Source organism: Podarcis gaigeae (assembly GCF_964106915.1).
Source record: "Podarcis gaigeae genome assembly, chromosome: 13".
In the NCBI taxonomy this organism is placed as follows: domain Eukaryota; kingdom Metazoa; phylum Chordata; class Lepidosauria; order Squamata; family Lacertidae; genus Podarcis; species Podarcis gaigeae.
In genome coordinates, this window is record NC_139689.1 from 52,074,018 (window position 1) to 52,101,769 (window position 27,752).

The 27,752-nt window shown below is 42.2% G+C and overlaps 1 protein-coding gene across 35 annotated transcripts in view; it reads right to left on the reverse strand.

Annotated features, from left to right (window-relative positions):
• The window catches only part of COBL (cordon-bleu WH2 repeat protein), a 1,088,462-nt gene that overhangs the window by 1,042,222 nt on the left and 18,488 nt on the right, over positions 1-27,752 (reverse strand). For 11 of the 35 annotated variants that reach the window (XR_014557426.1, XM_083709019.1, XM_083709034.1 and 8 more), the window contains 5 exons: positions 18,220-18,426; positions 15,545-15,758; positions 12,715-12,943; positions 4,140-4,231; positions 1,345-1,431 (listed from right to left, as the gene is read on the reverse strand). Coding sequence is in view for 34 of the 35 variants with exons in the window: in XM_083709019.1 (XP_083565145.1) it covers positions 1,345-1,431; positions 4,140-4,231; positions 12,715-12,943; positions 15,545-15,758; positions 18,220-18,426 (829 nt within the window). In the remaining variant the exon portion in view is untranslated. Of the gene's footprint in view, positions 1-1,344; positions 1,432-4,116; positions 4,232-8,972; positions 9,018-12,714; positions 12,944-15,544; positions 15,759-18,219; positions 18,427-19,694; positions 19,754-27,752 lie in introns of those variants that run through there. The other 24 variants (XM_083709010.1, XM_083709040.1, XM_083709025.1 and 21 more) reach the window with 5 other exon arrangements.

Sequence of the window (27,752 nt, forward strand, 5' to 3'; positions counted from 1 at the left end):
TTTTAAACATCAAAGTACCCAAGTGATCAGTTAGCAGTCTTTGTGCTCTAAGTCTCTTGAACTTGAATAAGGTCCTGATTTGGTTTTATTTAAATTTAGAATATTTAGACTATTACTCCTCTCCCATCCAAGGTTTGCTAATCTCTGTTGCCAGCTGCTCAAAATGTTTACGTTTGAAGGACTCTATCTATATGCACTTAAAGAATCTCTACTCAGTATCTGATCTTAACAGATGCCAGACGGAAGGCAAAAAAAGTCTGGAAACTCTTGATTAATTGTCTTGAATGTGTTTTTAACCCCAGTTGGTCAAATATATTTCCATTAGGATTTTAAACAATGCAAACCACAGTTACTACAACCGGCAGGCCAGTTTCTAGTATTATCTGAAACTCTGTGGATCCAACATAAAAACCTGGAGTTGGAATTCAATTATACCAGAGTATGTCATTAGCAAACTGAAATTCTACTAATTTTTATGTTAACTGTGCAATGCATATATTAATTACAAAGCTGATGATCATCACCTCCCACTTTCATAGTCTGAATCCAAGACTATTTTAGCCATGCCTAAGGATCTGGGGGTGACCAGCAGGATTTTTGCTATCTTTCTTTGACCATTTTAGGTTTTTAGCATATCTTTGCCCTTGTCTACCATTCCTTTCCAAGCTTTTGTAACATTTTATACATGACAATCCTGTGCCAAATTGTCTGTTCCCATGGAACTTGTTAGCCAGACCCCAATATTTTACAAACCTGAATTTGTTGGGTGGGCGGGGGGGGGGGATGTGGTACATCTGAGGGGGCAATAGAGGAGAGCCACTTGACTCAAATAAGAAGAGTCCATGCCAACATATTGAGGACATAAATAAATAAATAAACAAACAAACTTTGGAACACTGATCTTTTTCATATATTTATGTTTCTATACTACTTGATAAGTATACCCCAGGTCGATTTATTTTTACTGAATGTACTTTTCATGGTCTAATTTAATTTTAATGAAAGAAACTTGCTAAGTTGGTTATTTGGGTATATTCCCTGTGGGGAGTATATAATATAACGGGGGGGGGGGGGGATACCTTGTTAATCTTTTGCAGCAAAGCCACCAAGGGTCTAACAAATTTACAAAGACTAACAAATTTAAATCATAAGGTTTTGTGAACAAAAAAGCCCCAAACAACTCTATGAGATAGTGAATAACACACACCCTTCTTTGTTGTTGGTTAAACAGGACTGAGTTCCATCAGAACTATGAAATAGACCATTGCACCTCAAATTGCTTGCACTTAGTGCTTGATTAAAATTATTGCATCGGCACCACCCAGAGGCTATGTTAGTACTTACATCAAGGTACGGTTCACTTTCTGTTGTGGACTTTAAAGGTTCTTCGCTGCCATAATCCCCAACCGTCCTCATCGAACACTCTTCTGCCTAGAGAACAAATAAACACTCTATATGACCACTCCAAAAGTGGTAAATACCACACACGCTGCTAGCTAAAAACAACAGACCATTAAAACACACCGTGGATGGGAAAGCTAGGAACCATTTGCCTAGTATCTGGAAAAGCAGGCCATGATGGGAGCTGAAACCAGGACCGGAGAGGATTCCAGTTCATGCTACATGCTGGAGTGAACCGTCCCCTTTTGCTCCCCTCAGACCCATGCTAGGCTCATTTACGAGGTGGTCAGAGGGCTGGCTCTTCATTTCTTCTGAATACCAGTTGACAGAAACCACAGGAGGGGAGAGTCTCATTTCTTTTGGACCTGGTCCTCACCCATAGAGAGGAACTGACTGAAGAAGCAAAGGATTCAGGGAACCTTGGGAGGAAGTGATCATGTCCTCTTGGGTGTCATAATACAGAAGGAAGGGAAAGCTGAGTATAGTAAGATATGCATTCAAGACTTGAAGAAGGCTGATTTCAAAAAGCTGACGGAGCTACTGAGTGAGATTCCACGGTCAGAAATACTCAAAGAGAAAAGAGTGCAAGATGGATGGGAGTTTCTTAAAGGTAAAATATTGAATGCACAAAGGCAGACAATTTCAACAAGAAAGGAAAGTTGGAGGCACCTAAAGAAACTGGTGTGACTGCATAAAAAGCTTGCAGATGAGCTGAGATGAAAGAAGGGTATGTATAAGAAATGGAAGAAAGCAGAAATCGTGAAGGAAGAGTCTACAGAAGTAGCCAACAATTGCAGGGTGAAGTTCAGGTGAAGCTCAGAATGAACTCAGGCTTGCAAGAGAAGTTCAAAATAATAAAAATGTTTCTTTGGCTATGTTTGAAGCAAGAGGAAGAAGAAGCAAGTAGTAGGTCCCTTGCATGGAAAAGATGGAGAAATGTTACGGGGTGCCAGAAAGAAGGCAGAACTGCTAACACCTACTTGCCTCTGCTATCATTCAAAAGGAAAGAAGGCCCAACCTGGTGATAAAGGAATCACAGAATTGTACTAGATGACCCAAGTTCTTCCTGATGTTTAGTCAGAATCTACTTTCTTGTAACTTGAAGTAATTGGGTTCAAGTCCTATCCTCCAGAGCAGGAGTAAACAAATTTGTTCCATCTTCCATGTGACATCCCTTAAGATATTTGAAGATGGCTGTCGAGTCCAACCCCCTGCCAAGCAGGAAACACCATCAGAGCACTCCTGACATATGGCTGTCAAGCTTCTGCTTAAAGACCTCCAAAGAAGGAGACTCCACCACACTCCTTGGCAGCAAATTCCACTGTCGAACAGCTCTTACTGTCAGGAAGTTTTCCCTTAGCCATTCCTCATAAGGCATCGTTTCCAGGCAACCAAAATGGTCAAAGGCCTGGAAACGATGCCTTATGAGGAACGGCTAAGGGAGCTGGGCATGTTTAGCCTGGAGAAGAGAAGGTTAAGGGGTGATATGATAGCCATGTTCAAATATATAAAAGGATGTCACATAGAGGAGGGAGAAAGGTTGTTTTTTGCTGCTCCAGAGAAGCGGACACGGAGCAATGGATCCAAACTACAAGAAAGAAGATTCCACCTAAACATTAGGAAGAACTTCCTGACAGTAAGAGCTGTTCGACAGTGGAATTTGCTGCCAAGGAGTGTGGTGGAGTCTCCTTCTTTGGAGCTCTTTAAGCAGAGGCTTGACAACCATATGTCAGGAGTGCTCTGATGGTGTTTCCTGCTTGGCAGGGGGTTGGACTCGATGGCCCTTGTGGTCTCTTCCAACTCTATGATTCTATGTGATCTCCTCTCAAATCTCCTCTATTGCAGGCTAAATATACCCAGCTCCTACAACTGTTCCTCATCAGGCTTGGTTTCCAGACCCCTGATCATCTTGGTTGCCCTCCTCTGCACATGTTTCAGGTTGTCAATATTCTCCTTAAATTGTTGCGCCCGGAACTGGACAAAGTATTCCAGGTGTGACCTGACCAAAGCAGAACCGAGTGGCACTGTTACTTCCCTTGATCGGGACACTCGACTTTTGTTGTTGCAGCCTAGAATAGCATTTGCTTCTTTTTTTGCTGCTGTTGCTGCATCACACTGTTGACAATGTTCAGCTTGTGGTCCACTAAGACCCCTAGATCCTTTTCGCATCTACTGGCAAGCCAGGTGTCTCCAACCTTATACTGCTTTCCAACTGTTCTTGCACTGTGCCTCTGAAGACTAGAGAGTGTCTGGAGTGGGGTGGCCAAGAAAACCAAGGTTAAGCAAGGCTGTTAGGTTCATGCATAGGGCCAAATCATAGTTAAAACAAACCACAGTTCAAAAAAAGCCCATCAAACCATGGTTTCACATCATGCCAGAAAACAAAACCATTCTTAGTCTGCTGGGCTGAATTTAGGATTTTCAAACAAACTACACACTGACTAAAGAAAACCACAGTGGTATCCTGTGTGAATTAGGCCATACCTGTTAAAATAAGAGAAAGTAGTTTCCTGCATCAACAGTCACTTTGATTCATTAAGTTTGATTACAGCCATATACCTAACAGGTACAGCTATAAACATATACTAAGGAGTCATGGGGGGAATGCACATGCAGCAATGGAAACAATTAGTTTAATAAATTAAACTAACTGTTAGTGTCTGTGTGGTCTTGTCATGGCCTTTGGCTAGTACAATAAAGCTTATCTACATCTACAATAAATGAGGGGAGACATTTACCTTAATGTTCATTTTATTAGTCTTGAAAAATCCCAGAAATCGTTTCTTTTCTTTTTCTGTTGTGTCACAGCTAGTTGAGTATCTTCTTGTTTCTGTAACACAACACAATGTGTCATAACTACTCCAGCACAAATGATCAATTAAAGAATTTAAAAATCAGCTTACTAACTTTGAGGGTAGAAATCAGTGCTAGTAGCACAAGACAATAGCAACATACACAAGTTTAACAAGTGCTATTTCAACTTTACACATTTGATGTCTGGTCGGTTGAAATCACACTAATTCAAAGCACAGAAGGCGGACAGCTTGAAAGCTCTTTTTGTACAGGGTTTTTCCAGCACAGAAGAAGCTTTTAAGCTCTTTGCTTTGCTTACTGAGTTCTGGAATGCTCTCACAAGATCTCGTGGAAACTAGGGCCAGCCACATAAGATCTTGTGAGGTACCCCAGAGTTCAGCAAGCAAGGCAGAGAGCTTAAATGCTCACCACAGAATGTAACCCCTGCACAGGAGGAGATCGTACTGTACACAGACTTATACACAAATTAATTCTAATCAAAGTTACTGCAGTATTAATTGCTCACAGGAGGGAGAGGTCATGCACTGTTTTTCCAAAATACTGATTTAGACCTAACTTTACTTACTTGCATGTTAGTCTTAAACTTTGTTATGAAGCATTCAGGATTAGAACTACTACTAAAATTCTCATATAGTCACTACTGTATTTACCCAACCAAATGTATATGTAAGTTCATGATAGGTCAATATCAAATGTTTCACCGTTTCAACCACAGACTGAACCTTGTATAACTGTTCATATTTCTCTGGAGAAGTTGGATGAGAGTTTGCTGAACTGCTAAACTGTGGGCCACATTATATGTGACACAAAATAGTCTGGTGTGCCTGCCACATTAAACTATAGGTAGAATAAACTATGCTTTAATGTAAGTGTTAAGTTGTGGGCGAACATATCAGACGACACAGTGATTCTTCCAAAGCAGCTCTTTATTTGTAAGCTGGAACAGAACTGAACAGCAAACAGCTCAGCCGGCCTGCTTTTATAGGCAGCCGGCTGTCAACATTGTAGCAACAACAACCCAGGGTTTCCTGCCTAAAATAACTGGCATGGACCTGACTAAAAACTACATACACGATATTCTTGGTGGCCAGGGTAAGAACTTCAATACATAACAGTAAGCAAGCCATGTTGCTGCATACTGCAGGAGTTTGGGACATTTCACTCCTTACCAGCTGCCTCTACATTGCAAGGAAGCAAGCCATGGTCTAGCTCCGGGGTAAGCAACCTAAGGTCCGGGGGCTGGATGCGGCCCAATTGCCTTCTAAATTTGGCCCGCGGACGGTATGGGAATCAGCGTGTTTTTACATGAGTAGAATGTGTCCTTTTATTTAAAATGCATCTCTGGGTAATTTGTGGGGCATAGGAATTCGTTCATTATTATTTTTTCAAAATATAGTCCGGCCCACCACATGGTCTGAGGTGCGGTGGACCGGCCCATGGCTGAAAAGGTTGCTGACCCCTGGCCTCTAGCTTGTTGTGTAATCCAAACGCAGGACTTTGCATTGTCTATCTCCAAACAAACCATGAGCAGAAACCAAAGACAATGTCCCATCACCATCTAGCTGCCAAGTCCAGTCAGATTGTGTGCATGCAATGCAATGGTGAATCATCTTGCCCTTTGCCTCTGGTGGAAATAAGTCTTGGACCAGCCCTGCTTCCCCCAATGTTTCTCTGCCCCCCAACCACCCTCTCCCCTCACTGCCCCTTTATTACTTGCAAACACTGCCCCCTAATCCTGCTTTCTTGAGTGCCGAACTCTTGCTATGCTTAACGGTGCATAAAGAGTGAAGCTGATGGCTACAAAAGGGGACCAGAAAATATCATCTGCATTGTGCATATATGATACATTCCACAATAAGTTCACAAATGTGTCACAAACTTTTTAAACCCATGTTTCCGTGGAACGCACCATTTCTTTTTCTTTTCTGTGTTTAGTATTTATTTATTCACTTTTTCAGTAACCACCACCAAAGAAAGAAAATACATATGGTACAACCCAAAGCATAATTGCACAGGCCAAGCACGACTTATTAGCTGAATAAGTCCTTCCAGAGTGCCATGCACGGTTGGTGGCGCCACAGGTCTGTCTTCCTTCACCACAGAGGTAGCAAAACAACACCACTATTCTCCAAAGTCACTGTCAAACCCAAAGGCCCCTTTCAATGGAATGGTGATTCTCTAACACTGCAATTTTCCAAATACTTTGTCAAGGACAGACCCTCTTCTCTTCTCCAATACCTGCTAATTGTGCAACAGCAATCTTAAAGAATGCTAGCATATGTAAGTTATTATTATTATTATTACCATCAAATATCAACAACAATGCTAATGGAGCGGTACAATAAGCCAACTGACCCAGGATTTTTTCACACTCTACAAATACCACCTTGCACAATATTTGTGGCAGGACTAGCATGTGAAGTAATTGTGCCTATATTGTTACAACCCTTCCAATACCCTTTAGTGAATGAGTGGACAATGCAGCAATTTTTCAGCAGCATAAAATGCCAGCTATTCACTAATTTCAGGGAACATTTCTGCATCGCTGCTTATACTGACCTCAACGGTTTACTTTGCCGCAACCTGCTTCTATTTTATTATTATTTCATTTACAAATTGCTTTCCATGGGGCATCTCAAAACAATTCACAATACAGAACGCATAGAGAGAAAGCAACTACATATTTAAGAACGGCTAAATCATTTGCATATATAAACACAAATTCTATCACACACAGAGATTTTTTTAAAAAATCTCAGTTCAAAAACAATAATAAAAATAAAATAATAAACCTTTAGTGTCACTACACCACCTGTGTGGTGGTGCAAAAACAATGCAAATCCGATGCAAATGTAACTAGAATCAGACTATCCACTTAGAAGGCCTCTTGAAATATGTACGTCTTCAACAGGTGCCAAAAAGTTGAAAGAGAAGACATCTGTCTGATATCTAATAGGAGGGAGTTCCAAAGAATAGGTGCCGCTACACTAATATCCAATTTCAGCATTGTGCAGAATGAGCCTCCTGATAGGATGGGGATTAGAATGCTGTGATCAGTTAGGTATGCAGAGGATGAGACAATTTTGCGATATCCTGGTCCCAAACCCTATCAAATAGAATTACAGTTGTACCTTGGTTTTCGAACAGCTTAGTTCTTGAACCTTTTGGCCACAACTGTTCCAGTTTGCGAACTATTTTTGGAAGCCAAACGTCTGACGGGGCTTCCACGGCTTCTGATTGGCTGCAGGAGCTTCCTGCAGCCAATCAGAAGCCGCGCTTTGGTTTCCAAACGTTTTGGAAGTCGAACTGACTTCCGGAATGGATTCCGTTCAACTTCCAAGGTACAACTGTACTATATGCTGATGTATTAAAATGAATTCAATTGTAAATCAAAGCAGTGCAGAAGAATCAATGTGGCACAAATAAGGACAAATATTTAAAGACACACATAGATATACCCTTCCAAAACCTAGCTTAAAGGCACACAGAAAAGTTAAAAGTCCTTATTATAAACTGCCACCAACCTGGACCACGTAAGCTTAGCAGTTATTGGCAATACTCATGCCAGCTACTCTTTACAATTAATTATTACAGAATTTTACAAAGATATATGGCACAAGGAGCATTAGCCCAAGTGTTTATTATTTTATTAGAAATAAAAAAGAAGACGGTTTGAGGACTGAGGAAATCCAAACAGGGACAAGCATTGCTTATTTTCTGTGAATCTATTAATGATCTGAAATGTTTGGTTTCCTTCCACACAGGTTTCAGTTTATAGATGTTAATGCTTGCCAGCTGACATTCATGCTCATGCAGAATTTCAATGAGTAACATTTGCCTTACAGTCCGCTGTTGGTGTTATATGCTGGTCCAGCCAGCTCATACCTGGGGCAAAAGTTGGTGGAAATGCAATGAGAGAAGGACCTGCTGCTGGCACCTTCTTCTTGACTTGCCCAGGGGTGCAATCATTTGGGGAACACATATGAGAGTGTACATGGGCGGGATTCCTTCTAAATGAAGGAACTGGAGGAGAAGGAAGAAAATGCCAATACCATCTGGAAGACTTTGGCCACCTACTTGATCATTGCAGCTTGGCTTGTTTACTCACCAGGCTACTTACACTGGACAGAAGGTTCTGTACTTTGCTGCTTCAGAGAAATTAACTAATTAAAAACTATTCGAAGCCAATCAAGCCCAGTGGTACACTGGTGAAATTCCTGTTACACGTGAACAACGTATGTACATCCTTTCGAGGCTCATGTTCCTCCCAAGTATCAATTTATTTGATGGGATTTATAATATTTTGTTTAACTGGAGTTGAATGACATAACCTTCCTTGTTCTGGCAAATTATTATTGCTGTGAAAGAACATTCCCTTCATGTTTTCAATATTTTTTATAACCTTGCTGTCACAAGAGAAGCCTTGCTGTTACACCTTGCTGTTTAAGAGAGAGAGAAATCTGTTTTGCATTACTTGTAGTGCCAATGTTGTGTGAAGATGTGAGTAGTAGCTCTTATTCTAGGTGTGGGGAACCTGAGGCCCTCCAAATTTTTTTAGGTGGCAAATGCCATCATCCCTGACCATTGGCCATGCTGGCCGGGGCTAATGGATGCTGGGAGTCCAACGGCATCTGCAAAGCCACGGATTCCTCACCCCAGTCTTACACAGTGAACCTCAATGCGTTAATCATCCAAGCCATGCAGAAGAAGAAGAAAATAAAAGGGAAACTCTCTCTCCAAGTCTCATTATACAGTACCTCTATTGTTCAGAGAAGGTTCAGACTGAGCTTTTGATGAAAGAACTGGAAAGGACAGGAACAAAAAGGATGAAAAAGGAATAATTAAAAGATGCAGAATATAAAGCCTGATTTGCTTTCATGCATGTCACAGGGCTGAGGCACTTTAGCTAAATGCAGGTGCTCATCAACAACCAGGAAACTGCAGTTAAAGATAAAAAGATTCAGAGAATGACCCCATGTCCCATCAGAAGGACTCAATTCATTTTTCTTTTGGCGCTTGCCTTACAACTTCACTGAGGCTGAATTTTCCACCACCTTCCTCTTCTTCTTCATTGGCCTTTCCCGAGAGCCCTTTGCTGCCCAAGTCCCAACTGCTAAGTTTTGCCAGGGCAGTTTCTTTCACACGTTAGCTTCTGGAGGAACCACTTCTTCATGCAACAACGCAGTGAAAGTATGGAATTCGTGACAAGATGCAGGGATGGATGGCCACCAATTTGCCCAGCATTGAAGGGGGTTAGACAAATCCATGGAAGATAAGGTGATCAATAGCTACTAACCAACCCCAAAGTCAGGAAGTATACCAGTTGCTGCTGATCACAAGCAGGAAAGAGCTATAGGGCTCATGGCCTGCTTGTGGGCTGACCATTGGCATCTAACTGGCCCCTATGAAAAAAGGATGCTAGACAAGGCAGGCCTTTGGGGTGGACTGACCTAGGAGGGCTCTTCTTACGTTCGTTGTTCCTGCCACCCCCCTTTCTTCTTCCCGTTTCCCTTGTAAAGCCTACTTTCTGCAGTTGTGGGCAGGTTCACAGACCTATTTCACAGTTAACTGCATAAATTCAGTCAGAAGACTCTAAAAGATTTGCTTCCAGATGAAAGCAATCGGAGAGAAAACTACTGCAATGTACAGTGGCTAAGAAATTGAACTGTGAACCAGGAAATCCCTACATTGAACTCAAGACACGTGAAACCACTTTCGGAGGCTGCAAGTTTAAGTGACAGAATTTGAGGGAGTTGAACTACTTGACCATTTTCTTTCTGACCATTTACCCACTTGAAATGGTACCACCGAATTGTTTTTTTCTCCAGCTGCGGAGGGGAAGAGATGGGTACCTTCACCCTTCCCCTCCAGGGTGGAAATGCAGGGAGTGACATTTTGAGAGGGGAAAAAATGGCATTTAGGATTAAGATGGGAAACTGCATGGCATGGCCCCTTCCATCTCCAACCTCAAACACTCATCTGCAATATGGGGATAATTATACTGATCTCTTATACCCGGTGCTTTTTTCTGGGGGGGGGGGGGACGCAGGGGTATGCATACCCCTAAGCATTTTGTGAATCTTTGAACTTTTGTCCAGTTATGGTATTTATTTTTTCTGATTTGAACTATAAAATGGGGATTTTCTTGAATCAAAATGAGAGTACCTCTAAACATTTTTTTTTAGAAAAAAGAATTGCTTGTACCTATCCACCTTATAAAAATTACTGAAATAACGTGTGTGCTTTCAACACTCTAAATGCTAAGTATTATTATCACCATATATTAAACAGAATGAAAAAAACCTGTTTCTAGGAAAGTTGGTTTCAAATCCTAGCTAAAGTCTGGGAGAAGTTTGAGGACCTTCAGTTTTTAACAACAGCTATAGGAACCTAACTGACAGGACGTTGTTGACAACATGAAACAAAGACTGCAAACCATAAGGCTTATTGTAAAAGTACTTCATAAATTGAATGGAATGGCAAACCGGGGAGGGATTATAGATCAGAAGAAAATATCATAAGAAACTGTCATTTTTTTCTAGTCTGCAGTTGTTATTTTTTCATTATTATGTCTCTCCCCACCCCCCACATCTGAAGTGAATGGTGTATGATCACACAACAATAAGGTAATTAATTACATTATTAAATTTGACCACAACGAACCAAGTAACATTTTTGTGGAATATGAACTGCAGCAGAATGGAAATGGTGCTGCATGTGATGGATAGAGGACAGAATGAGGAAAAATGCCTTTTTACATTTGTAGTAACACTCCAAACCAGACAAAGATTTGGTGTCACTCACATGAAAGGCTGCTGCTTCCTTTCCTCCACTTTCCCTTTCCTGCCTCCTGAACCTAAAAGGGTAGATTTTATTTTTAAAACAGCTGTTTTGTGCAAGAGTAGTTCTTCGCTAAAGAGCTGTTTTAAATATAAACGTATCATGAATGTTCCTTCAGCAACTATCAGTGGAAAACGACGGGTGCCTCCTTTTCTTTGGGGCATGGAAACCAAACAAAAGTAGGACATGTGGCAATAGACAGCACCCAGCAAAACGTCACCACATGTGTAAAAACAACAACACACACAATGTGCTTCACAGTTGGGTAACCTTATTTTACACTGGATATTTCACCCCTTATTGGACTGCCCAACGAGAGGGAAAATCCAAATTTAGTGGAGGGAAGGCTTGGATGAGGAGAGACAAACAGCTTCAAATCCACATTAAACTCTAGTTCAGATGCACCCCCTGCATTAAGAGATTCCCACTGTCATTCACATGCATGTTGTTTAGGCAATATGGTAGGATATAGTATCCTATATTCCATAGTTAGTTCCAGCTTCACCACAACCTCAGAGTTTAATGTCTGCCAGGGATAATGTGAAGAATCAAAGTCCTTGATTTGCCTGTTAACATGGACTCTATGCAATGGAAGCTACCATTCCATGTTCCAAACACCCATCTGGCAAGCAATATCATTCATGTAGAATGACGGAGCTGGAAGAGATATTGGAGATCGTCTAGTCCAACTCCCTGCCACAGGTAAAGCATTTCAAAATACATTTCCTTTCAGCCAATTAAGTGAGACAATGGGCAGGCCAAAGACTAACTGCATTGGTGCCAGCACAATATTGAACATGGAGGCAATGTGCCATTGTACACTACAGATGTGGAGCAGCCTTGTGGCAGGGCCAAGCTCTGAACAAAAATTACCAGTGGCACTCACTGTATGAAGGAGGCACTGCTAAGAGCAACTACTAGTGGACCAAGGCCTTCACCTATAGAGTTCCATACCATCAAATCTGAAGGTCCCTGACAGTTCTACAATGGGCTTAGATACCATTTTGGGAAGACTGCAAAAGACAGTAAAGTAAAGGGACCCCTGACCATTAGGTCCAGTCGTGACCGACTCTGGGGTTGCGGCGCTCATCTTGCTTTATTGGCCGAGGGAGCCGGGGTACAGCTTCCGGGTCATGTGGCCAGCATGACTAAGCCGCTTCTGGCGAACTAGAGCAGCACTCGGAAACGCCGTTTACCTTCCCGCCGGAGCGGTATCTATTTATCTACTTGCACTGGCATGCTTTCGAACTGCTAGGTTGGCAGGAGCTGGAACTGAGCAACGGGAGCTCACCCCGTCGCAGGGATTCGAACCGCCGACCTTCTGATCGGCAAGTCCCAGGCTCTGTGGTTTAACCCACAGCGCCACCCGTGTCCCGCATACTACTACTACTACTACTAATAATAATAATGCCACAGCCCGAAATGGATGAGACACCCCCTCTTCTCTCTCTCTTTCTGCCACCTCTTTTTCTTTTCCTTGCTCTCTTTCTTTCTGCACATTCCCCACCGCTGCTCTACATATTTTACAAGTGGTACTCTTTAAAAAACCCTATGCCTTTACAACCCCCAGCCTCACACCCACCAAAAAACCCCAATTAGTGCCATCTGCAAATATCAGTACAGTTTTCTCAGTGTACATTAATAAATGTATTGACTTACCTCTTTTCCTATCCCATGCATAGAGCTCCTTTATTCCCAGTTCATTCAATGACTTTGTAAGTTCCAGTTCCTCCCCAGTGAAGGTATCTCTCAAGAGGACAAGGCATTCCTGACTGACCTCACATTTCTCACAAATCACTGGGATGATGCTTTGGAGAGGCACCTCGGGACTCACTCGAACCACTGCCTTTTGTGTCTTGAGATAGTTTACGACCAGCCTCACTGTTTTCTAGGGAAGCAAAATAGAAAAGGAAAAGACTCTGTGAGCCACAGATCCTCAGAAGGTGGTGCTTTTGCACTGCAGTTGCAAAATAGATTATTCTTACTGGCAAGAGGGTTAAAGAAAGATCAAGGAGTGTCATATTCATTGCACAGGAATGGCATTACAGAGGCAGAACAGGATTCCTTAGAGCTTTCTCCTTGTAGGTATGCTTCAACACATTTTAATCGCTTATGAAATACCTGTATATGCAATGCTGAAAAACAAAACTATTGTGAAGCAGACAGCAGTTATTCAAATATTAGATTGAGAGAGAGTATATGAGCAATAATAGCCCTTGGACTCTAAGCAACTTGTCCGACAAGGTGGCCACAAGGCCTGTAGATGAGAACTGTCCAGTTGTTTCTATTATGGAATAAAGAATTAAAGGGTTGGAAGGGACCTAGGAGGTTGAGTCAACCCCTTCAGTGCAGGATCTGAAATGTTAGGATGAAGCTACTGTATTGTATTCCTTCAGTCTTTGCTTAAATACCTCCAGCATAGAGGGGTCCACCATTATCATGGCAGTTGACTACTGTCAAACAGTAAGTTCCTCCTAATGTTTAGCTGAAACAAGCTCCCTTGCAATTTCCACCAATTGGTCCCAAAGCAACAGGGGACAAGTCTGTTGGTTCTCCTGATTTGATTATTTTTGTACCTTAATACCAGGCTTTACATTATCTCTACTGAATTTCACATGCTGGCTTTGGCCAGCAGTTCCAGCCTGTAAAGATCATTCTGAATCTTGATTCTATCTTCTGTGCTGTCAACGATCGCTCCCACCATTGTGTCATCTGCAGTTTCAGTTCCTGCACTAACCAGACTTCCTCTAGAATGATACCTAACTCTTAATCTCCACCAGGTGGCATAATTTTTCATTATGTTGCAACTTTGTCCATTTTACCTGCCTCCTTCCAAAATTCAGAAGTTATAATAAGGTTATAGAGATTAAATAGGAGTTTTTCCTCATCAGGACTCCTACAGTTTTCTGTTAGAAAGACCTAAAAGCCAATGTTGTTGGCATCTGTCTGTCTCTCTCGAGTGAGTATGCCTCCAGGGGTGGAGTCAAACCACTTCATTAGCAGTGACCTTCCCAGGGCACAAGCCTGGGCAGTGGGGATGGAGGTCCTGAACTGCCCAGGTGACACATTGGCCTTGCTGATGTGATCCAAAGGAAAGCAGAGCAGTATGTTTGGCACCAGCTTGGCTTCAGGCGTTGCCAGAAGGAGGCATACAAGACACCACCCAACCATCTTAGGGACTTCTGCTCCATCTACAGCTTTTGCAGAAACAACCTTCTTGACTGTTGGACCCACTATTGGTCTTGTCTGCTTAATCCACCAAGCCTGTCTTTGCAGGCAGGGCAAGTCCCTAACTCACTGGGGGTTTGGGATCCATCAGCTATCCTCACTTGGTTTAGCTGGCCAGTCAAAGCTGTTTCCCAGGGTGTGGCCCCTGTCACATGCTGAAAGCTTCTAGGAGCCACAGGTGAGAGCTGAATGCAGGGTGGGGACTAAGGTGGACTAACTACCCCAGGAGCATGATGTGCCCCCACCAGAATTACTAACCCTCCCCTAACACCCTATGACCCCTTACAATACAAACAACAAAAGACCAAGTCAAACCAAGGCCTAACACAGCCTCATTCTCCAACGAGAACCCAGACTTCTAGGAAACCAGGAGACCAGAAAGAGTCCCCCCTCCCCGTCCATAAGATCCAGGGAGATCTCTCATCAGGCCCAGGCCCAGGAGGGAACCTCAGGGTGCCATGTCTGTGGCAAAGAAGCCCCTGCCTAAGCTGTATGGTGAGCCTAAACCACCTGTTAGTCCTTGAGAGAATCAGCATCAGAAACTGCAGGCTCAGGCAGCTGGCCAGTAAAGGAGCATAGACTTGAGACCACAATGTCACCATGCTAGTCAACAAGGAAAGGGTTCCTTAAGCATCTGGATTTGGACAGGGTCTGGAAGGCTACTCTTTATAAAACTTCAGTTGAAGTCTGCTAGTAGCTGGAACAATACATGCCTTTTAACTACTTACTCACGCAACTAGACTCCCCTGCAGTTGTCCTGCCCTGACTGAGTGGTGTACACACTCCTCCCCCTCTTAATTTTATCCTCACAACATTTCTGTGTGGTAGGCTTGGTTGAGAGACAGTGACAGGCCCAAAGTCACCCAGTGACTGAGTGAGAATTTGAACCCTGGTCTCCCAGGTCCCAGTCCAGCACCCTAACCACTACCCCACCTTGGCTCTGGATAGAAACCACATGGCCTTACAGAAGTTGCTGGACTCCAACAACACCTGGAAGGCCGCAGGTTCCTCAACCTTAAGTACAAAATGACAATTCAACTCACAAAAGGCCATAGTCAACTCAAAATAAACCTGCAGTAACTACTTACTGCCATATACCCAGTCTCTACACTGGCTGTCAGTTAAGATTACAATTACATCGCAATAGTAAGCTCCAAGCCAAGTTCAATACTGCACACATGGGGGGGGGGGGGAGAGAGAGAGACTGTCGTCAACATTTCTTGACATCTGGCAAAACAGTTATGCAGTAGAAAGTTCCAACCTCAGGAATTTTGGGTGGAGGAGGCCGCTTCGCCTTTCCTTCAGGAACCTTCTCCTTCAGAAGTATCTTCCATACATCCAGTGCCCCTATCAAAGTATTTGGCTTATAACTCAAAGTCTGTTGAGTCCCTGAAGACTGCAGCTCCAGGGTGTGATAAGCTGGATTTAAGTGGTACCGGCTGCACAAGTCAACTAAGAGGTCCATCACAGCTTTACTGGAAGAGAAAACAGAAAAGGCTACTTAGAACCAGGTTTAATAGAACACAGAAGGGTTTTCACGCAGGTAGAGAGAGCAGATTGAAACCATATCCAGAAAGTACACATACACATATATAAAAATCAACCTGGACTATTTCAAAATAGCCATGTGCTTCAAAACATCCATTGGGAAACTTTGTGCCTCTATTTGCTGACATGGGCATAGCCAGTGTTGAGCTCAAGGCAAAAAAAAGCCCTGCACCTTTTGCTCATGGCCCGTTCGTCTTCACACCAGAACCACATCCACAGATCAGCTGCTGAGTGGGTTGTAGGGATGGAGAGACAAGCTTGACTGCTCTCATCCATCAGCTGTGTGACGGCTCTTGATCGTTAGCTATGAACAGGGATGGGCAAATCTACCAATTTCAGTTTCTCATCTTTCCAATCTTAAATTCAGTTATCCACATTTCCATATCGCTTGGTTTATTTTGTTTTAAAAAATATCCGCATGAAAATTCATCAACATTTAATACAAATTTCTCATAATTATATGTATTTTTGCATGCAATTCTGCCTATATATTTTTTACAAAGCAGTTTTCTGTAACACAATGCATTTTTGTATGTTATTGTCACTAATACATGGATTTTTAATGTACACTTTATCCCAGTACATGCATGTTTGTACACATTACTCGGCTGAAGAACTTCATTGCAAAATTCAGAGAACTGCAAACTTTTTAAGGATGCACTGAAGGATTGTATTGTGTCAGAAAGTGTGATAATTAGGGAGGTTTGCCTTTAAATGAATCAAATTTCTCTCCCATCTGCCTCTCTCCCACCAAGCCTCAAGCCCTTCAGCCACTAAAGGAGAAGTCTGAGAAAAAACCCACACAATGGGAGATTTTGCTTTAAAACACCAACTGAATCGCAACTCGGCCACGAACCAAACCCAAAAGAGGAAGAAAGCCAATGTGAAGGACAGAACCTCATGAAGTCTTGCCAGAATGTGGAAAGCGTAGAGAGTAGAGGCCCAAAATGTCCCCACCCACAAAGCCTCCACAGCACCACTGGTGGTCATCTGGGTGGTGGAGATGCCTTCACATGCCCTCCGCAGCAGCAAGCCCACCTTACCTAGGGGTTGGGGGAGTGAAGAGCACAAATGGGAAAGTCCTCCATGTGACCTCTGGGCAACGGCTAAGAGGCAATGGAGGCCTCTACATAACCTCCTTAATTCTTGGACATGTACTGATCAAGGGAAGTAATAGTGCCACTGTATTCTGCTCTGGTCAGACCTCACCTGGAGTACTGTGTCCAGTTCTGGGCACCACAGTTCAAGAAGGACACTGACAAACTGGAACGTGTCCAGAGGAGGGCAACCAAAATGGTCAAAGGCCTGGAAACGATGCCTTATGAGGAACGGCTAAGGGAGCTGGGCATGTTTAGCCTGGAGAAGAGGAGGTTAAGGGGTGATATGATAGCCATGTTCAAATATATAAAAGGATGTCACATAGAGGAGGGAGAAAGGTTGTTTTCTGCTGCTCCAGAGAAGCGGACACGGAGCAATGGATCCAAACTACAAGAAAGAAGATTCCACCTAAACATCAGGAAGAACTTCCTGACAGTAAGAGCTGTTTGACAGTGGAATTTGCTGCCCAGGAGTGTGGTGGAGTCTCCTTCTTTGGAGGTCTTTAAGCAGAGGCTTGACAACCATATGTCAGGAGTGCTCTGATGGTGTTTCCTGCTTGGCAGCGGGTTGGACTCGATGGCCCTTGTGTCTCTTCCAACTCTATGATTCTATGATTCTATGATTCTATGATTCTATACTGGATTGCTCCACACCAATCATATAAAATGCTGGATAAGAATTTGTTGTTCTTCCAACCTTTACTAGATTTCATCTTAGTCTATCTGCTTTTCCTCAAGATGTTTGTGTGTGTGGAAACATCCTTTCCTAGTCTTTTAAATTTTCCTCATGTGGCTCTCTTCAGATATATACACAATGCTTCAGAGGCAAAATGGTGTCCTATACTATGCACTGCACATAATTAAAATTAATCAATACAGTAGAGAAAAAAACTGATTACAGTGGTACATTGGGATGCGAACGGGATCTGTTCCGGAGCCCCATTCGCATCCTGAATGGAACGTAAGACGCGATGGCGCGTCTGCGCGTGTCGCGTCTTGCCGCTTCCATGCATGTGCGTGATGTCATTTTGAGCGTCTGCGCATGCGCAAGCGGCGAAACCCAAAAGCGCTCAACCTGAAGCACATTCAACCTGAGGTATGACGGTATATGCATATAAATTAGCCTCTTTGCAAGCTGGATGAAATACATGTGCACTAAAAACACTGCTAGGTTATAAGGAGCAGGGGCAGGGAGGGAACATCTGAAAATGATTGCATTGTCTACATCTCTCCTCCTAAAAATAACATCAGTGGGTAGATACAAACTGTTTCAAATGCCTGAAAGCCTTACCTGCCATGCACAGTAGTTTTCTGTTCTTCTCCATCTGGAAAAACTACTATAAAGTCCACCGTCCTGTTAATCAGATTTTCCTTCATGTTTATCACACCCTGATCAGGCAGCGCTCCCAGGTCTGTAGGTAATTTGTGTTCATTATTAACTGTACAGGTGGCAGGAGTTTGGTTTGGTGGAGGTGGAGCACGAGCCTTCATTCTTCGTCTGAAAAAGAAAACAGTAGGAAGTTGGTTTGGGTTTTTTTTTATAATAATGTTTATTAAAGTTTTAAAAGTTACAAAAAGAAAAAATAAGCAAAAACGAAACAACACATCACAATAAGAAAAAAAGAAAGAAAAAGAAAAAGAAAGAAAAAAATACAGAAAAATAAAATCCATTAAAAAATACAGCAAATCTTCCCATAACTTATCTTTCATTTACTTGTTTCATTGACCTCCTCACACCTCCCTTTTTTGTATTCTAGTTCGGTTAACATTTCAGCAAATCCTTTCCATCTTTTCCAATTTTTGTCGTGTAACTTATCTTAATATAATGTAACTTTACTTTCCCTCCTTTCACCAATTAACAGTCTGTTTTTCCTAAACCTTTATAACATTTCTGCTAAAGCCACATAACTTCATTCCAACATCCTTCTAACATTCATTAATTTTACAATGTTTCTGTAGATAGTCTTTAAAGGAAGTTGGTTTGTTACATGCACATGCTCCAAAAGAGCAGTCGATATCACCTGCCCAGGTGATAAACACCTGCTTCCTTTGGACAGTAACAGGATGTGTTACTTAGATTTTAGTGCTTAATAGCACACTTCCAGGACGGAGTAGTTAGTACCCTGTATGCCATCCAGGGGGACGCGGGTGGCGCTGTGGGTAAAAGCCTCAGCGCCTAGGACTTGCCGATCGAAAGGTCGGCGGTTCGAATCCCTGCGGCGGGGTGCGCTCCTGTTGCTCGGTCCCAGCGCCTGCCAACCTAGCAGTTCGAAAGCACCCCCGGGTGCAAGTAGATAAATAGGGACCGCTTACTAGCGGGAAGGTAAACGGCGTTTCCGTGTGCAGCTCTGGCTCACCAGATGCAGCTTGTCACGCTGGCCACGTGACCCGGAAGTGTCTCCGGACAGCGCTGGCCCCTGGCCTCTTAAGTGAGATGGGCGCACAACCCCAGAGTCTGTCAAGACTGACCCGTACGGGCAGGGGTACCTTTACCTTTACCTTTATGCCATCCAGGCCATCACCAGACCCGGACCTGCAGTAAACGGCCAGAGGCAGACACCCAAGGTCCCTTGGCAACCCACTCAGAAAAAAAAAAACACTTTACCGCAATAACCACAATAGAAATTACTACATTTTAAGCAACCCAAGTACTCAAAGCACCCAGAGTGAGGGTGAGACAATTTCAGTAGGGAAACTGGAGGGGGCCAGTTTCATCAAGCCTTAGGTCCACCTCTGCAAGAGGCCGAATAAGTCTTTGGATCCTACCTTTCTAGCTTCATGCCATCTACGAGTCTTTTATAAAATGCTGAAAGCACAGAGCTGAGGACAGAGCCCTATGACTCAAGTCCTCCCTCTGGGCTGACACAGAACCATTAACAAACATTCCCTGGGTGTGGTTGTTCAACCAGCTGTAGTATCAACCTTACAAGTAGTATCGTCGAGCCCACATTCCAAAAATGCAATATAGTAAAAACTCAGACAGATGCAGCAGATAAAGAAGACTTCAGAGTTTGTCCTAGGCCTTGCTGAAGTCCAGATATACCATGTTTGTGGCATTCCCATGATCTACCAAACAAATAACTCTCATCAAAAAAAGGAGTTACAGATAGGTAGCCGTGTTGGTCTGCCATAGTCAAAACAAAAAAAAATCCTTCCAGTAGCACCTTGAAGACCAACTAAGTTAGTTCTTGGTATGAGCTTTCGTGTGCATGCACACTTCTTCAGGTATCTGAAGAAGTGTGCATGCACACGAAAGCTCATACCAAGAACTAACTTAGTTGGTCTTTAAGGTGCTACTGGAAGGAATTTTTTTTGTTTCAAAAAAAGGAGGTAAGGTTGCCTGGGATGACTTCTCCTTCATAAACCTTGTAACCAAAGCTTTCTTTTCTGGATGATCATGAGGTACTTAACGATCTGCTCTAGAAATGTGGCCGCTGTTGACATCAAGCAGTGATTTGTAATCCACCAGAGCCATTCCCCACCCTTTGATGACAGGGGACAACATCTGCACATCTCCAGGCTTCTGGCACCTTCTCTGATCTCAAATATTCTCAAAAATTTCAAAAATATTCAGAATTCGCAAACATTACAAACAGCATCTCTGAAGTAAAACCTTCAAGCTCATTCAACTCCCTTGGGCTTAATTCATCTGACCCTAGACGTGTGAATTTACTGAAAGTAGCTTGGTGTTTACTAACCATCTTCTTACCTATCTAGGCTGCAAATCCCTCCTCACATTGTTGGCTCTTGTTTTAAATATAATTTTATTTTTCACTATTCATCCAAGAATACTACAAAACATCAAATAATACACAGTATAGTTCAGATTTAGTCTGCATCCATAATTTTCCCTTGTTAACTCAACAGGTGCTTCTACACGGTGCCAATTATTGATAATGGCAGTAGACATCGCAAACTATTATTCAGGCAGGGAATATAACATAGTGCCAGCTTTCCACAAAATCACTCTCCAGTCCTTTAGCCTCTCCTATTTGTTCTGTAAGTTTTTATGTTACAGGTGCACTTATATTACAGAAATACATACCCTTCAATATCTCTTCTAACTCTGCAGTGATCCTTTATTTCTTCCCAGAGCCTACTCCATTTCATAGATCCTCCATTTGCCCTCTCTGCAAATAGTCCTCTAATTATATCCTCAATCTGCCTTTTTGCCCGTAGCCCAATTCACAGACATGGAAAAACTCAAGAGAAGTACACTTTTTATCTTTAATTCCATCTGCAAACTAGGCTGCCTGAAATCCACACTGCTCTCATTAATTTGCAACACCTCCTGAAGTGTTTACCTAAGAAACAGATTGACCCCATAATCCCTAAACAAAACTATATAAAAGATTTGCATAGCAAGTCACTTGCTACTATACTATTACCTTACCTCTCAGAATAAGCTGCTTGGCAGAAAATGCAAGAATTGTTCCTCAAAACAAAAATAGCATGAATACAATCCCTAAGATTTATGAACACTGAGATCCTGGAATGCAAAAAGAGCCATACCCTTTGGACCAATAAGGATCTTAGTTATTTATTAATAAAGATCACTAACAATGTAACCTTGGCATACCAAAGCCCAACTAACAGACGGCACCCTGTCAAATGCTTTTCACAAGGCATGCTCATAGCCTTCATTTCCTCACATCAACTCTGTAAAGTGACATATATACAGTTTTGGTGAAAAGTGCAAGCCTAGGGTTTTCACCTTCAGCTTGTAAGCCGTATAAGACACAACAGAAACCTTCCAGTGAGGTACTAAAGTACCTGGGTAAAGGTTCTCAACGTAACCTCAGAGAAAGTCTCTGGAAAGCAGCGCTACACTATGCGCATGCTTGTTTGTATGAACAGCATGAACACTCAAGAAATGCATGCATTCAGTAGTTTGATAAACTGCTTATACAGTACAGGGTTCCACTAGCATGAAAATATACAAAAGGAGTTTCCACAGGTGTGGCAGGTGAGAGTTCTGCTCCCATGCACTTCTGGTGTTAAAATTAAACCACATTATGTCTGCATGTTTGCCATGTTCATCTATAGTTTGGCCCCCAAACAGTACTTGGCTTAAAATCAGTCTGGGGTGTGAATGGCAAGTTCCACTAGATACACCCATTTCAGCTCCTTTCCCTTCCTACCAAAATTGAGATGGCAGAATTAATGCAAAAAGAGCTCAGAGATGTTAGTTCTGGGCTTCCTATCTGAAAACGTCTACTGCCACATGGCAGAACTAGTCCTGGAATTTTGAAAAGAAGAGTTGTGCTGCTTTCAGAAGTGCATAAAACCATATTATTAAGTGGAGCAGTCACATGCATTAAGGGGAATCCAATGACACCTTTAAAAAAAGATGCCATCACTTTTCTATCATCACCAGCTATCAAAATCTGTACAATGAATGATAATCTCACCTGAAAAATCTTATCTGAATTGTACTAAAGTGGAGCTGGGTAGAGAGTAAATTCCACTTAACGTGATTTTGTAAACTGCTTTCGTTATCAAGCTTTGTCCTGCCATGTCCCTTCTGTTCCCTGCCTAGTAAACTTCGGCAATTGCTCAACAGTGCTCTGTGCCACACACACTGCCAACTTAGGCAGGACTGATCAGAGTCTCCCCTTTTGCATTTTCGCTCTCGCGCCCCCCCTTATATTTTGAGCGGATTATTGTTAATGCCCAGTTCCTGCCACTCTCCCAACATGTTCCTTTTTCCTCACACGCTCTTAGCAGTCTTTGTGCGGGTGCGGAGATCATATAAATCTCAGTTCATTTCAAACTGCTAATGAACCAAACATGCATCGCCAGTGAGGTAATGAAGTGTCCTGCTTTCACACAATAACCGTGTTGTTGCTGGAACATTATAATGAATAGATGCCTCGGCTGCTATTATTAGGAAATTCCACAGTTTGAATTCTAATGGGATTGGGGTTTCTTGTATTAAACGTCTGAGTGCCAGCTTTCATTTCAGGCTATACTTCCCTCAAACTCTTAAAAAGATGTTTGCTGGAAGAAAAACGCTGTCATGCCTAGCCCTCACCTAGCACCAGGCATGGAGGACAGACTGGGCACCACACAGGTTGAGGGTCTTGAGGAGCAGGCAGGGCCCCCTGAGCCCAACCCTGATGGTCCCCTGAAGGGACCCTTCACATATCTAGTGAGGAACCCCTGGAGCTCCCATTGCTGGAAACAACATAGGTTCCTAGCTTCAAGGTCCTGATTCTACCCACTCTCCCTTGATGTTGTACCTTGCCACACGCACACACAAAACATACATGCATACGTGTGTGTGTGTGATCTAGATCTTGGACTGCTTCCTAATTTGTTTCTGGATTACATTTGGAACTAGACTGATTACATTTGATTTACATTAGGAACTAAACTGATTGGAACTGTGCTTGATTGTGGTTTGTTTGGACTGTGTTCCACTGGCTATCTCTGTCGTCACTGGTGAGTAGTTCGGCTTATATTGTCTGTAACTGGGATCCTTGCCACTGAGGGCATCTCCTGGAATGTTACAAACATTCCCAGAGAGAATAAGCATTATACTTGCGCACATTCACACTTACATACACTGCATTCGTAACATCGGTGTACAAATATCTGATATTTCCTTACTAAACCAATGAAACAGAAACTGCCATGGAATGCACACAATCGCAACAGTTGTTATCCATTATTTTGCTAATGCTTGTACTGAACAATTTCTGAACAACTGTGCTCATACAATTTCTGAAGGAATGAATAAATGTTTTGCAGTGCTGAAAGCTAACGTGTTAGCCTTCTGCAGCTACAGACACTGGGGCTACCCGAGTGAATAGCAGCAGCATCTTACTCACAAGCCAGTTTGTCTCTTTTTTTATCATCCCCATCCTGCAACTAATACACTGCTCATTTTGTTACTCTGTGTGCCCCCTTCTCTGGCACAAAGCAGCCCCCGTTTGTGCTTTCCCTGGCTGTACCCAAATGATTTGTTTAAACTCAACCTATCAACCTATTCTATTACACATAGGTCCTGCTATAGGAACCTAATTACCTCCTGAAAAATGGTTCATAAAGCAAGTGTTCTTATAGAAATGTGAACATTTCCATGATTTCTTATGTGGAAAATTCCAATGCACTACTGACCCAGAAAGATTCACCCTTAAATTATTTATATTAAAAAAAACCCTGAACATAATTATGATGAATAAAATTACAAACACCATTACCATTATGCCATAAACCTGTCAAACAAACAATGAAAAACAAACGCTTCACCTGACATCATGGTGATGTCAAGTGATGGACGGGGGGGCAGCCCCACCCACCGATCAAAATGACCCCCAGGGTGTGGGAGACCATAGGATCTTGGCTGCCAGCTGGATCCAGTTTCTAATCCCACTCCAACCAGTCTTTGAAGCAATCCAAAATGTGTGAAAAGTGGATGGAGCAATTTTTGTTATTCCCTATTAGACTCACACAGATGAGGCATCTGATGTCAAAACTTTCGCTCCATCGTTGGAGTGAGATCTGATAGATCCTGTGGCCCCTGAACTGCTCTAACAGGGACTCAAAGGATTGCAGCTCAGTTGTTTATTAAGCTAGGAGAAATATGTGGGTTGGGCTTAAATTCTGCACATCCTTTTCCTTTTATATTTAGTCTGTATAGCTAAATATATGAACACTAACATAATTAAATCCTCCACAGCCCTTGTGACTTTCAAGGATGACATATATATTTAGTAATTATACCTATTTATACATAAATGAATATTAATCTTGAAGATCGGTTCAAGGTATCATTTATATTGGGCTCTTCCAGAAAAAGTTTCTTTGGGGGAGGGTGATCACTATATTTCAGGAGTGGTTTGAGGAGTTCCAGCCTGCCTGGTTCTTTTAAAGGAGCTTGACTCCCCTGTAGCCCTCCAGAGGTTTTTGAAGTCGAACTCTCATCTGCTTTAGCCAGCATGGCCAATATTCATGCAAAACTTAGAGGTTAACCACCCTTGCTTTAAAGTTATTATCATCTTGGAATCACAGCATTTAATCTTTTACTTGTTTTAGGTAAACAGAAAACAACAGAAGCACTTATAAAATTAACTTCCCATTCTAAAATGTATTTTATATCATTAACTTTTTATTTTTATTCTTGGTATATCATATTGTTGTTTTATTGATATGGCTGATGCAAATAAAGATTCATTCATTCATTCAAAACTTCTCATTGCTTTTTGACACACATACTGTTACATTTTTTAATCACATATTTTTTTTATTCACACACTATTACTATAACAGGCTCCAGAAAGCTTCAAATTATTTTTGGTCATATGATTATTTGACTTGCCTTTTAGCCTTTGCTGCAATCTGATGCAAGCTGTTGGTGGCCTCATATCATCTGTGGAGCCCACAATTCAACCCCTACTATGTATGTTTTAATGCACAATATAAAAGCTTTGAAAATATAGAAAGCACCTTTTTATTAGCTAATCTACCGCTATGAAAAACCCAGGGGAAAATGTCCCCAAACTATAACTGTTTCTTTATAATAATAAAAAAAACTTGTTCACTACTGTTTCGTTTAAAGAAACCCAAAGGGGTTTCCACAATTATTATATACACCCCAAAAGAAACCTCTCATAAATTTAAAACACATCACCGACTATGAAAGAAAGTGGTATCTTAACTGTCTGCAGAAGCCTGGTGGCAAAGAAAATATTTCAGCAAAAGTTTAAAGGTGAATCTAGAAGACACCTGCTGAATCTCTATTGGAAGAGCATTCCACAGGTCTGGGATAATGACCCACAGAGCATTTCTGACTAAAAGAAGTCTGAGTTTCACCACCGGTACACCAACAGGACACAGGACACCCTCCACTATCCTGGGAAAACCCTTTAAACCCAATTTTATTTTATTCTTTGGTAGATTTACAAAATGAAAAACACACACCAATCAATGCATTTTAGAAAGGGGCAAGATTAAGCATGGATGCACAAAGCATTAAAAAAAATAAAAACAAGACTCCTTGCGCTCTGCTCCCTCCTTCTTCCCACCCAGGGCGCTCTGGCCCTCTGCCTGCCCCTCAGAGCCAGCCTGTCACGTGGGGCTGGGCCTTGGTGCCAGCAGCCTCTCCTCCTCTTCACCCTAGAAATCTAATGGAGAATCAAGATCTGTTGGGAGTCCTAATGCTGTGAGCCCTTCCATCTTATGTTGTAGATTTGTGAAGTGAGACCATAGATCCTAAAGACACTACAGTCTTCAGTGACCTTAATTCCAAGGAACTCAAACCCTGGGTAAGCGCCTGGAACCGCTCAAATCTCTTGCTGCTCAGAGCAATAATATTCCGTTTTGATTAAGGGGAAGGACAGTCTAGAAATTATTAAATCGGAGCTTTCTGAGATGCAGGAATCTTGATTTATTTGTTTTAACAGCAAATTAGACTTGCAATTCATTAGTCCTTGAAATGACCTCTTACGAGTGTGTGCTTCTATTTTGACTGTCGAGACTGAACACTGTAAAACAAATATACAAACATTTGTCCCCCATTGAGTTATCCAATGCATGCTGCTACGCCCATGTCCTGAAGGACTGGTCCAAAATAACTGTGGCATTAATATTACACAACTGTAATTTTAGATACTGCTAGAGAAGCAGGAAGAGCTTTCAGGAGTATGACTGAAAAGGAATGCTGCAGTTTTATAGCATCTCTATACCTCAGGAATTATCTAGATACAGCATAGATATTTAAAATGCTTGTGGGAGCCACAGCTACCGGGGGAGTGGGTAGCCAGGTATTTTGACCTGGGTGAAGCCACTGAGGCTCTCAACCTGTGTGTGTGTGTGTGTGTGTGTGTGTGTGTGTGTGTGTGTGTGCAAATGCGCCTGGGGGGTGCCAAACTGGGCTTTTGACCTGGGTGAAATAAAGCCTAATTTTGCTCCTGCTTGTTGATTATTGCAGCAAAAAATGTAATCTAAAATGCCTCCTACACAAGGAACAACTCACTAACTGAAAACTGTTTAGTTTTTGCATTTGAACATTCATTTGCATCTCATTGTCTGTAAATCATCCACCCAATAGTTGCATAGTAAAAATATTATTTAGAAATGAACTCAGATAGGTTGACTGTGGCTTTCTCCCACTAAACAATCCAGAGCCCACCCACAACCAACAGGAAAGTTCCAGGAACTTTGTTGGCCTTCACATTTTATACTTAAGTTCTAGCTGCTGCCTGGCATTCTGAAATTAAGTGAATAAACCTCCCAGATCAGGGGAAGCTTGCCCTAATAGATTTCTGAACCTCAGGCTGCTAAGAACATTGACAAGCCTACAGTGAGGGGGGAAAGTATTTGATCCCCTGCTAAATTTGCCAGCTTGGCGAACCAGAGCAGCGCACGGAAACGCCGCTACTCATTATAATGCACATCAATCTCTGACTTTTGTCTTCTGGGTTTCTGGGGGGTTTTCCTGTTGTTATTCTGTCTTTCACAACTACAATAAACCTACCATTAAAATTATGGACTGGTCATTTCTTCGTCAGGGGGGCAAACGGGCAAATTTAGCAGGGGGTCAAATACCTTTTCCCCTCACTGTACCTGAAGCATGTTTATATATCAGTACGACTCACTAAGCTCACTATGAGACAACCTCAAGTATATATAAAATAGTAGCCTTCATGGTGTATTACAGGGCAAAGTAATCAGTGAGAAAAATAGGTCAGTTTTTAACTGGTGGCACAGGACATTGTTGTATTACAACAGTTACTAAGGGTGGAAGGGCACACAGGTAACCCAACTTCGGGCTGCTAAATTATAAGTTATGAGCATTGGATTAGATGACTCTCTCCTATG